This window comes from Labrus bergylta, chromosome 5, assembly GCF_963930695.1.
Source record: "Labrus bergylta chromosome 5, fLabBer1.1, whole genome shotgun sequence".
NCBI lineage: Eukaryota > Metazoa > Chordata > Actinopteri > Labriformes > Labridae > Labrus > Labrus bergylta.
In genome coordinates this window covers 4,840,921-4,854,232 of record NC_089199.1, presented here as the reverse complement: position 1 = coordinate 4,854,232, position 13,312 = coordinate 4,840,921, and the positions used below count along the sequence as shown (strand labels likewise).

Sequence of the window (13,312 nt, the reverse complement as noted above, 5' to 3'; positions counted from 1 at the left end):
TGTAGGCTTACATTAACAGATATTCTGTTATTGTTTGGAGTTCAGCACAGAAACGGTGGCAAGCAGCTGTACGGAGCCAGGAGAAGCTTCAGTTTTTGATGCATGTACAGACAGTCTCTCTCTCTGTATCTCTGAAGCTGATGTAATTCTGCTCTAATTGCTGTCTTAACACTCCGCAGGAGTCGAGAGGGATTTGCAATGTTGAACGCAGAGACTTATAATACAGAGGCTCTGTTTGCACAGAGCCTGCGGAGCGCACGCCTGCACTCTTTCACGCGCTCTCTCTCTCCGCGCTCCCTCTCTCTCTCAGGCACGCAGCAATTTTATGAATAAATGAAAAATTAAATAAGAACAGGTCGGAAATATACTAGAGCCCAGGTATCGTCTATTAGTGGGAAACACTTGAGACTAAATATTCTCAAACAGGTTGTTGGTATAAAGTTGTCATTTTTATTGTGCTGCACTTTTTTTTGATTTGGGCAAATGTCAGAGTTGTGTTAGTTTAAGTGCCAGTTCTAGCGCTAGCCCTTAGTAGTCCTATAGTGTGGCTGCCAACAGTCAATAATAAATAACCTCCTGCGTAAAATGTGTGTAGAAATAGGCCTACAGTGTATTTTAACATCTACCATAATGGTGGTACTTGGAGAGCCAAATATTTTCGGAGGTGGTACGCAGTCTAAAAAGTTTGAGAACCACTGCCTTACAGGATTATGCAATCTTGTCGTAAGAGTTATTTAGTAAAAACAACCCATAAAGCCTGTATTCCTGTAGAGATGACAAAGTGGAGAACTGACATTCACAGGTCTGTTAAATCTGTTTTTTTTTTTTTTTTACATTTTACTGAATTTCTTCAATTCTAAATGTTTTTGTCTATGTATAAAAGTTAGGGATTAAAAGAAACAAAGTGGCTGATGATTCAGAAGAATTTCAGCCAACCTTTTAGAAACACACAAGCTGTGAGCAGAAACCAGGACAACAAAAAGTATTTCACGTTTTATTTAAAACATTGAAAAAAATAGAAACTTCTCTGCATAAATAATTTTGTTATTTTGGAAAAAAAACTCACCTTCTTTGAGTCAAAAAAAATACAATGACAAGGGTTCTCAATGCTTTCCAATCCTGCTGCTACGGAGGAAACTGAATATGCAAAAACACCAGAGAAATTGTTCAATGAAAACAAATATTTGGGCAGGTTGGATTTCTATCATAATAATAAAGCACACACTGTGCTGCCAACCCTCCTGAAACTGATGAGAGGTTAAAAGGAGATGGTCTGATCCCTCCTGCATGCATTCAGAAAAACAAGTTATTGGATAACACCAAAGCATAAATACATTAACCTGGAGCTTCATATAGGACATGGAAACAGCCAGTAAGAATTTTGTCCCTTAAACGCACATTTCTTTTGCACTGGAATCAATAATGAGTTTGGCTGCTGTTTGAGAGGAGAACCTGTAAGAGAAGACATAAAGGTGAGTGAAGCATTAACATTTATCTTCATTGTTTGTTGTTTAAATGAGCATGAACCAGTAAAGAGTCATTCTGTTTGCTTTCTTTTTTTTAAACTACAGAATCTAGCAGGGCCATTTACTTCACATAACGTGTAGTTGCTGTGAAAAAGGTGTAATATATAAACTTTTTTTTTGTAATTTTGTACATGAACTCCTATAGATTTTTTTTGTTAATGTTTCCTTCTCACAAATATACAACCAGTAGACGAACAGTTCTAAACAAAATACAGTCTCCTTCAGCATCCTTTGGTCTCCAAACACTTTTGGTTCATGTCCAGTTTCAGTTGATTAAGTTAGAAAGCAAAACTCTGCATGCAGTCACTTTGCCTGTGGAGTCTGAGCGATCAGCCTGCGTCTTCACATATGGAGTCCTCAGAGTCTTGTTGGTGAGTTAATTCCCTCTTTGATTAAAAAAAAAAAAAAAAAGAAGCAAATGAACCTGCTTTATTGGCTTTGAATGAGTCCATTAATTTACTATCTGTAACCTGTGGGGAGTCTCTGCAGTACAAACAGTTCTCTGTTTGGGTATTGGTGAGAGAGAGCTTCCTGAACAGAGGGAAAGTCAATGTTTAACAAAGCTGCTGATGGCAGTTAGTTTTGAGCTTACAGCACACAGAAGTGTACCAATGGAGCTATCAACATGATATCAACTTTAGCAAATTAAACACTGAAGTGACTTAACTGTGAACTAATGTAGGACAGATGAGATGAGGCAGGGAAACTCATTTTCATATTTCCAGAAAAATCTGAAGTTGGCTGTATCCGTGCTAGTTTAAACAGAGGGACATATGCCATAGTGTATTAGCCAATCAGATCAGGGCAGATGACTGTCTGACAATGAGACTGGCTCTGCAACAGGTTTCTGTTAAAACAATGTTTTTATATGTCACTGTTGAAGTGCATGCCTATTAGTGGATTAATGTTGAGCCAGTGTAAATAATGAAACACATCACAGCTCTTAATGTTGAGTGTCATAAGACCATTTCTGTTGTGATTTGGCTCAATGTTAAAAACAATGGTAATTATATATTTTTACATGATTGTGTTCAACACATATTGTGCTCTGGAAGAGACAGCGTTGTAAACAACACGTGGCTGAGCCAACCTGAGGAAGTGGATGTAAAGTCATTTTCAGTTTATTTACTTTTTCATTGTATGTTTCTGCAACCGACCGGCACCTGAGAACATACTGACTGTGCACCAGGTACCCTGTTGATCTGAACTGTTATTGCTTTTAATATTTTAATTGTTCTTACTTATTATTTTTACTCTGTTGCATTGTATTTTCTTGCCTTTTAACTGCATGCACTTCCTGTTTTATTCTTGCTGTTCTCTTGTTTTGTTTGTACCTTGCCTCTTTTCTATTGTTGTCTGTGTACCTCATCACTGTTCCAAATGAGGGGTTCTCCCTCGATGTGTTTTCTAAGGATTTAAATAAAATAAATGATGATGATGATGATGATCATGAAAAGTTAACGTCATATGCCGGTAACTAGTTTTTCAGTCAAACCTAACCGTAAGCAGACACAGAACCATACATTGTCTCTATAGCATTTTCCAATGATAACAAGTACTTTAGGGTCGTTTTGTCACATTATTCATTTTTTCATCTGCAGATAATAACACTGGTCTTCCCGTGATCAGGATAGGTTTCCTCAATATTTCAACTTTTCTTTTCATCATCTTGGAATAACAGTATTGGTTTTCTTACTATAATGGATGAATTAATCTCAAAATCTCGAGATAACAAAGCTTGTTCTTTATCAATCATCAGCAAAAGTCTTGTCCCTGTGATGGGCTGGACCACTTCATGCCATGCTGCCATATTTGTTTTGTGCTTTTTGAAACCGTGGAGATAAGAGATTAATAAAACAACCAGAAACGACTCATTATATCAGGAAAAGGTGAGAAGAAAAAAGGGTTTGGATGCATGTCTGCTTAAGGCTTCTGTACATAACTGCATGGTGGAAACTGAATAAGAAGTATAAGAAACATATTTTTCTCAGCTCAGTTTGGTTTGTTGCTCTTTGCTTGTGGATTCTTTTCCCACTGAAAGGTCGCTCCACATCTTAGGAAACTTAATCCTCCTGTTACCTAGACTCCAGCTCTGAGAAACGATGTCCCAAAGGGGGTGTTCATCTTACAAGAGTTTCATTACTAGACCATGGCAGCTCCTGACCTCGTAGTTTTTCTTCAGGACTACAAACCAGTTGCTCAACACCTCTGGCCACGTGCTGAAACCTTGGTATGTTTTTGGCCTTCTCTGTTTATGATGCTGTAATCACATGTGGCTCACATGTTCCTAATATAGATAGCTGGCAGGAGACACTGCAAATGAAATAATAATGTGGCACTAAGGGAGAATAAAGCAGCCATTGTTGATGAGAGGAAAAAGCTGCCTGAGGACTTGGTTATTTAGGGGGGGGGGGGGGGGGGGTTAATACCAAAGCTCTCATGCTGCTTTTATTTAACAAGCTGCAGTTTGTATTTCTCTTCGTAATCAGCAACCTTCTCACTCGTTTTACTAAGAAATGTGCGTTCAATGCTACAAGTTTCTAGGGTAACTCCAACAGGCAGCTACACCTGGTAGAGTAGAGCTCTTTTCTGGTGTTACTCTGTTCTTGAGACCATGTGATCTGGGGGTCATAAGGATGAAAGGGTGTTTCTCACGCTAATATGAGGTCAAGGCATGCAGCTGAACAATGGAGCGTGCATAAGCTGCAAGGGTACACTCCATTTTCTTGCCCCTCACTGGAGCGATGTATCCTGCACATGTAGGTCAAGGTAAGTGCTGCAATGTCTCGTCAATGAATACCCCGAATCTGCTTGTGACAGAATGTGTGGCTGCTTGTTTAGAAGAAGGAGAAGAAGTATGCTGATTTTATTTAATACACTGAATGAACTCATTATTACTCAGGGTCACGGAATGGAGACTGGGATATTTGATTTCATTTGAACCCAAATACCTTATCGATCATATCAGACTGGTCGGTCTGTTGTCGCTGCAAGAGTCTGAATTTCACCACATCATTCTTTTACCATTGACCCAAGAGTCATGTCCACATTTTCAGCATACAGAGCAGTTAATGTTCAACCATATCTTCCCACTTTTTTTCACACTGAAGATGCTATAAGAAAGATTTTCTGAAAGAAGACCTAAGAAAGGACAAAACCGTTCTCAGTCTCTCAACATGTGGGCCACATCTAGCCTTGGATTGACTCTCACACTGACTGCAATAACTCTGGCTCCCTACAGGGGATTTCATTCAGTCATGCAGTAATGTGTTGTTGTGCTGTAAAATAGAGAAATACACATTTTTGTTTTAAGTATTCAGGTTTGAAATGCATAAATAAATACGAAGTTAACCATTTTACCTGAGTGCTCTGTAACTGACCAGACTTACTCATTAAAAACTGGACCTCCAGTCAAACTGCTGGATGGAGTTCTTCAGATTGACATCATCTCTGTGTAAAGTACGCTGTATACCTTTATTTCAGAATTTAAAAATGTAGTTGCTCATCTTGCCAGTTTGTTTTGCATAATTTCCTGCTGTGCCTCGGTTATTTACTTCAGAGTAATTGCTTCTCAAATAAAGAAAGTCAACAGAGAAGTTATCAAGCATACGAGTTGCAGTAAATATTTGCTGAGCGACTTGTATGAATGAGCAAGAACGGCGTTTCCATCGTCTTAGGCAGTGGGAAATTAAACCCGTACTTTCCACATTAGCATTCAAATTTACTTTAATTAATTTGATTCTAAATGTACCTTCAATATTTATCCATACTATGATGTTGAAATATAAAGCTGTCAGTCAGGTGGATGTTTGTACAGACTTCCTTATCAACACCATGATGAAAAAAAGTTGAAAATGTCCTCAAAGCTATTGATAAATTAGCTAAGGACCAAACTACACAACTATATCCTTCCTCATCAGCCTCTCCTGTGATCCAACTTTGTGTTCTGTGCCTATTAGCATAAGTTAGCATGCTAACAACAAAAACTTTGGAAACTTTACACCTTCTTAGCATTAGCTCAGACAGATGTTAGCATGGCTGAGGACTCAAGGTTTAGAGACAAACTTATCACCTGGGTTCATTAGTCAACGCTGGAAGGTTTGAAGATTTTTTTTTTTTCCCGTTAGCATGGGTGGGGAAATTTGGCTTGTAATGACACCCAACAGTAATGTCAACAAGTCTTGAAAGAACACTTTTACAACTCTCCAGTGAAGTTAAAGGTGATTGCAAAGGGTGTTAACATGATTTTTTAAATATCACATATAGGTTGTGTTGGCACAATTTCTCATCTTGCTTGTAGTCAGTGCATGCATCCTGGTGGTAAATATTGGACCATGAGCACCCTTGATTTAATGAAAGACAAACTCCTGTATGAATGTGAATCATGTGCTCTTTAAGGACGGGGACATTTTTGCAAATCAACTCACTTAATTTGGTTAACTGCTGAAGCAATGCAGCTAATTATGTTGAGTATACTGTTGGTTGTGGTCAGTGAGAGGAAAGTTTTTCTCATAATGACACAAGAGATAAGAGATATCAAAGAGGATGGGAGGAGCTCATAATAGTTAATCATTCATTGTTATTATCTCCATCGTGCAAGGGTAATGTTTGCTCAGTGGTCTTACTGTAGGGACTGGATACACCTGTAAGCGGGTAAGTGTTCTACTAGTGACACTCAGCTTGGTAGGACTGTTGCTACTTTGTTCAGACGACTTCAATGTATATGTTGTTGCTTTTTACTTTTCTGACTGACATCCACAGAACTAAATGTGTTTGGTCAAGAAGGCTGACTCTCATTCTGCTGTAGATTTACTGACGTTTGCTTCTACACTATATTGTGTAGTATGTGTGTTTTATTTATGTTTGTGGACTGTTGTTATTGAAGGCTTTATCTAGTGACCGTTACAACCATGTTGATAGAACAAAAAAAGAATGACCAGGAAGTAAATAATTTAACGAAGCTTTATTGCTTGAAATAATCCTCCGAACAATAACTCCAGTCCACGTTTGATTTAAACGTGGACTGGAGTTATAAAATTTGAATTTTAATGTGTTTACATAAACAGATCTTATCTATTATGATTTAACAACATAGCATTAATGTCCTAAAGCAGTGATTATGTGTAACTTAAGTTTGAGCCAACAGTTTAACAGCAGTAACAGCTTCAGTTAATTCTGCACGTCTTGGGCTTGAATCAAAGGAGCTGCTCATCTGTTTGACAGCGTTGGCTAACAGGATCCAGTCTTGTAACTGGAGCTTTCATTATTATTCAGCAGTAAGCTGTAAGTCATAGGATGTACTGTTGGAACACGATTCACCAAGGGAAATCTATTCGTCAAGCAGTGAAGTCTCTTGAAAGTGGCTCTGAAAAGTTTAAGAGCAGATGATTTGATTTTGCTGCAGCAGTAGAACAGAATATCATATCTTTATTGTCATTGCACCAGGAACAACTAAATTGAAGTACATAAATTGTGTGGATGAGACACGTAAAAACACAGCAGCAGTGGAGGTATCAGCAATTTTTGATCCAAAATGAAAGAAACATATGTAATATTAAGGGGAAGTCAGACTCCAACTTTCTGATGTGTCGTGCATCTTCAGTGATCTGATGAACTCAATCTACAGCTACAAGTTTGAATCCTACTCCTGAGGACCCCGAGTCCTGCTGGTTTACATTCTCGTCCAGTCAGAGACTCATTTAAATTCTGGGAGGGAACTGAATGCTATTAAATGTTATTAACTTTGGGGCAGAGAGGAGATCAGCAGCACTATGGGTCACCTTCCCCTTTCTGTTAAATAAATGCTCAGAGGTTTGGTACTTCATGAGTATAAACACAGACTCCTACCTTAAACTACATTCAACATGTGTGTTTGATTATTTTTTTAAAACCTCAAATCTACACAAATGTGGAAACCATCTAATCCTATGCACATACTGCATTTAAAAAAAAAAAAATCATCTGCTGTAGTATTTCTAAGTGTTACTATTCATAAAGCCACTAGATGGCAGACTCAAGCTTTCCATGCCCTTTCACACAGGCCTCCTATTATGGAGCGATAAAGAAGACAAATCCAGATCATTGTTTCCAATTGATCAAAAATCCAATGTCTAATCCAATTCAATGTGCAAGGTAGTATTTACTATGAGTTAATCCTAAACTTGTGACCAAATTGTGATAAGCCTGCGTGTTAAGTATGTGTGTATTTGTGTTGCATTTCTGCACATTTTGGATTTTGTAATTTCCTTCCTAGTAGATGTTTCACTCAGTAGTTTCTATTTTAAATTTCACTTCCTCCTCTTTGCGCTCCTCGTGCTCCTCTTGATATTCTGGATGTCTGTTCTGATATGTCTCCTCTTTTAAGGGTGCTAAAACGTCAGCATGGACAAACCAGGGAAGGACGACCCATCTGACATCCAGATGAGCGACTCTGAGAAGAACTCTGGAAAGGTTAGTGTCATTGTCACTCATTTCATGTCAGAGAAACTCATGTGGACAAGTCTGTGTCTTTCTGACATGATGACATGTTTTGTGATGTGTAAAATTAGACTGCCTTGACAGAATGACAGAACAGTCTTGATAGCAATTTATATATAGGTCCTGACCAGGCACGTGCACACGCTTAAGCCCCAGGCGTTTTGCCCTCTACAGAGAAAGTGCCCTTATTTGAAAGAATAATAAGAAAATCAGGTAAGGATAAGATGTATCTCATGACACTGCCCTTCTGTAAATACGTACATGCACTATGCACATGATGACACGCCTTTCTGTGCTGCTATTTCAAATCAGGTCTGTTGCTTTTGTCAGGCCCTTTAAAACAACAACAACTGCATGGAGTAATATGAAGGCAGCTGTTCTAATAACGTAATGGAGGGATTATCTCTGATTTTTTTTTTTTTAGATGAGTGAGTGATGGTCCATAAAACAAAAATAGAGAGGAAAATTCTAAATCAGGCCTATTGATGTTGAAATATTGTAGTTGATTTGGAGAATTATGCTGTTTTTGGGATGTCATATCTTGTTACTACTCTGCACCAAATACACACGGATGTATTAATACCCTGCACCCAGACAGTGCAAGTCCACAGAAACATCTTTGTGTGTTTTATTTTGTGTTTTTGTTTGTTGGTGTTTTTAAGTGTAAAAATGATGATTCAATCGATCACCACCCCCCCAACCCAAACATGTCTTTGTTAAAATGTACAGCTTTGAGCTAGCCTCATCCATCTTTCACTTTGTTGACACACTCAATACCCACTCCACATTGATAACACAATAACCAGCCTTTTACCATATCCAAAGTCCTTGACAGCAAAATTGAGCGGTGCCAGCTGAGCAAGGTCCCAGCTATGAACAGAGCCTTAAGAAGCTCAGTTACTGCCTTTTTGTTATTGGCTACTACATGATGGTATTATTGCTGCAGTAGGTGCTTCCCTGATGCTCTAAATCCTTTTTTTTCTTCCACAAAATGATTATTTCTTTACCAAGAAAGCTTGAATTAAGCTGTATTTAGCTTTTCTAGTTACATTTGCAGGTCAGTTAAAGGCTCCTAAAGCTGCAATTTCTCAAGTGGAAACAGATTAGGAACATAATCAATAATGACAAACAATGTTACACAATCTTATCTGTAAACATCTATCAACTGTTTATATTTATGTACTTATTTTCTTTTTCTGTCTTCATTCATGCCTGCTTTCCTAGAGATGTTACAAATAAAACCTGTAGATGCCTAAACTGCTGCCGAGCCTGAGACGCAAAACAATTCCATTATAAAATGTGTAATGAATAGAATCGTTCAAATCAATTATATAGTGTTTTCTAATTAAGTATAGCTATCTGCATTTTTCTTGTATCTCCAGTCATAAACTAACTGGTCTATAACGATATACTTTCTATCTATTGCATCGATTTATTTTGCCTCAATTTAACCTTTACAATTATTATTATTATTAGGAGATATATTTTATTAATCCTGCAAGGGGAAATTCAATTTCACACTCTGTTGTTGAACATGCTACACACATAGGCTGAAGTACACATACATGCACAAACAGGATCCTGTGGACATGCACTAATGGAGAGATGTCAGAGTGAGGGGGCTGCCCACAGCGAGCGCTCCTGAGCTGGTGGTGGGTTTGGTGCCTTGCTCATGGGCACCTCGGCAGTGCTCAGGAAGTGAACTGGCACCTCACCAGCTACCAGACTTGGTCCGCACCCACGGGATCCCCACCTGAGTCACTGCAGACTGAGCTACTGCGACCCAGACTATCGGGTGGTGTTTAAATTCTAAACTGTATTTCTTATATCTCATTGACTAATAAACACAGAAGCAGTCACTCTTTGAGCCCATTAGACTTTGTCCTTAGTAACTGCCTTCCAGGAAAAAGAAAAGTTACTGAAAAAAACAAAATGAACACATTTATTTATTCAAACGGAATTTCCAAATAGCCAGTAGAAAATCAATAGGGGGGGGATTATTTTTTGTTTTTCAAATTATTTTTGCAGTTTATTTTAGTTTAAGATGGAAACACGTTTTTGAAAAATATATGATCATAATATCTATCCAGCCAACTGTTTGCAATATGTATTACTTTTAAAAAGTCACCCAGTCAGAGCCACCCTGACCGAGATCCTGCAAGAGATGTCACATCAGGTCAGAAACTTTATAACCTATAACAAAGAAAATACTTCCCCATTCCTTTAGTTAATACCAAAGGAAGTGACTTTTTGTCCTCCTAAACTCTGATGAGTATAAACCTCCAAAGGTCTCATTAGAAGAAGAGAAAGGCCCTGCATATCCATGAAGCTATAGTGCTAACTTATGAAAGAAAACATGAATTAAAAACGTTTAAAGGGAGCAAAGCACTTCTTTGGTTATTATTGTGTCATGCAAATGAAAGCTTGTGGGCCAATTATTGAGACAAACAAAACTAATGAAGGGTAAAGCACAGGAGTATTTGATAAAATCCACTGTGCATCCACAATTAAAAGGGAATAAGTACCTTCATGAAAATCCAACATCTTTCAGAACATGTCCTCTACAGGGAGACATATGAGAACAGATAGTGATTCAGTGATTACTTTTTAATTAGAATAAAGAGAGAGAAGGAAGAAAAGCAATGGTTTTGCACCCTGTGTGGTACCACTTAAGTTATTTTAAGACTTCTCCCTGTTACTAATAACCCCCTGCTTAAATAACTTCTATTAGCCATGTTGAGCAACCATTCATGAGCTCCTTGTTCAACTTCCTGCTGAACTCACTTCTACTCATTGGTGGTTCCTTTAACATGAACATTATTAAGCATAAGCAACATACAGTATCTCACAAAAGTGAGTACACCCCTCACATTTCTGCAAATACTTTATTACATCTTTTCATGGGACAACACTGAAGAAATTACGCTTTGCTACAATGTAAAGCAAAGCAAGTTTTTTTAGGCTGTGTGTTGAGTTATTTTGAGGGGACAGTAAATTTACACTGTTATACAAGCTGTACACTGACTACTTTACATTGTAGCAAATTGTCATTTCTTCAATGTTGTCCCATGAAAATATATAATAAAGTATTTGCAGAAATGTGAGGGGTGTACTCACTTTTGTGAGATACTGTATGCCTTTCTAAGGGTTTGAAACTTTAATGAATGAAGCTGGTGACACTTTAGATAAACTGCAATCTTTCTTTCTTTCTTTCTTTCTTTCAGCAGAAAACATCTTCGGCTCTTATTGAACACTAACTCTGAACTTCCTCATCTTCTTTTCCTGTAGCCTCAGGCCAAACCCACCCAGCCCTTCTCCTTGTGCTTCCAACACTTTGTCTTCCCCTGCTGTGTGATATCCCCATGTGTGGGATCATGCTGATGTGCCTCAGGGCTGCTACTCTGGCCTGTTGGGGTAATGTGTAGTTATAGGTTGTGATGTGGGTACAACGCGTTTTAACCTTCACAGAAAAGTGCATGATGATCATATAGGAGAATATTTATTGCCTCTACAGACTGGAACCAGGTCGGTGTAAATGAGGGTTGTTTATCATTATTATAGGCATAATATATTCTCTTGACTTTTAACTTCCCCTTTGTGTCAAAGATAGTTAACTGAAATATTTACCAGAGAAATATTGCTCTGTGAATCATTGTTTACCTCTTCCTAAAAAAAAGACAATTTTTGAACTATCATTAAACTGTGTCCTGAGGAGAAAAAGAACTATCATTGCACCAATGAAATTCAACAACACTTGAGTCTGTAGATATTCTATCTGCTCTGTGTGGATGTTTTCAAGAAAATCTGATGTTGAGGTCAAAAGCTGAAGTCAACATGCTTACATGCTTGACAATGACTAAACAAAGACATTTATTCTAGATTAGCTCAGTCTGGCTTCCAACATTTTAGTAGAATGTTTGTACACTTTTATGTTCATGCCTGCATTAGGTTAAAAGCGCCACAATGGGATTGACTTGTCTTTAACTAACATTTTATAATGAATATAAAAATTTGAAAAATTTGCATTTTTATCTGATGAAGCCAGTTGCTGATGTGGTAATTAAATGAGCACTGTCCTTATTCAGTAAATGATAAATAAACAGATGCACATTTCTCAGACATAGGATAGCAGCTACAGCAAAATGTGCATTTAAAGTTCAGGTTCTTCACCATCAGAGAATCTTGCATAATCGTTATCTCTCCCATCGGCACCTTTACATCCGTACAGTTAGCAGACACGCTATCTCCTTAGACAAGGTGTTCTTAGTATTTATTGTTGCAACATAATGGAGGGCAGAGTGATGGGAATTACCTAGTTTCTTGATATCTGGGTCAAATGAAGCAACACTGGCTTCAGGTTACCCCTGGTTTGGCCTTGACATTGTCCCAGCAGCACTGAAAAGTCATTAACTTTTCTGCTCTTTCCTTAGCAACCAGTCACAGCCTGCCTGTTCAGCGCTGCCTTCTTCGGTGCCCTGGGGTCATCGTTCATTTACGGCTACAACCTGTCGGTGGTCAATGCCCCTGCGTTGGTGAGTGTGACTGTTATCTCATCTTGTAGCTTTGCTTATAGATTACAATCCAATGATTTATTTCATTTGTTTACACCAATCAATAGCACAATTAATATACTGTATATATAACATCATTACTTCAGATGGTGAAGATCCAGGTTTTAAAAAAATGGAAATGCTGTTCCATTTTGCATTTACTGTCCAAAAATCACACATTCACACGATAATTTACTCTATTTTTATATCGGTTACAAGCTAAATTCTGTTATAGAGCCAGGAATATCATTAATAAGTCTGTTATTTATCGTTACATAACTGGACACACAGTTTTCTGCGAAACCAATCTCCCATTTACTTCCACCAAGCCAGAGAGAGTGTCTGCTGGGTTAATGATTCACAGTTTATATGCACATACTGAACAGAAACTCCAAATATATACATCAGTTTTTATATAAGATGAAAAATACAAAAGCACTCTGTCGAGGGTCTTGTCAGTGTAGAATAAAAGGGCCAATCACTTGTTAGATATTTCTGTCTCATATCAAAGCTTCTTTGATGACTCACCTTGTTGTCTAATCTGACTCACATCCAATTACATAAAACACACTCAAGGGAACTTAACATTTCAAAGTTGCATTTATCTTATCACAGAGATTGTTGACTCATCTTAATCTTCCGGTTCTTATCATAAATCTCATGGTGGAGAGGAAGGGAACAATGAAAGTGAATGTGTGTTTATCCTGTTGGGCATTGTTAGCACATGGGACACCTGTCAGACACAGATACAGTTATGTA

General features: G+C 37.9%; 1 protein-coding gene across 5 annotated transcripts in view; it reads left to right on the top strand.

Moving 5' to 3' along the window:
- Positions 1 to 1,009: 1,009 nt before the first annotated feature.
- Positions 1,010 to 13,312, top strand: part of slc2a9l2 (solute carrier family 2 member 9, like 2) — a 119,854-nt gene continuing 107,551 nt past the window's right edge. For 2 of the 5 annotated variants that reach the window (XM_020647931.3, XM_020647928.3), the window contains exons 1-3: positions 6,057 to 6,179; positions 7,891 to 7,976; positions 12,434 to 12,535. In XM_020647931.3, the coding sequence (XP_020503587.1) occupies positions 7,908 to 7,976; positions 12,434 to 12,535 (171 nt within the window). In that variant the 5' untranslated portion in view covers positions 6,057 to 6,179; positions 7,891 to 7,907. Of the gene's footprint in view, positions 1,473 to 1,875; positions 1,898 to 4,152; positions 4,296 to 6,056; positions 6,180 to 7,890; positions 7,977 to 12,433; positions 12,536 to 13,312 lie in introns of those variants that run through there. The other 3 variants (XM_065954592.1, XM_029280070.2, XM_065954593.1) reach the window with 3 other exon arrangements.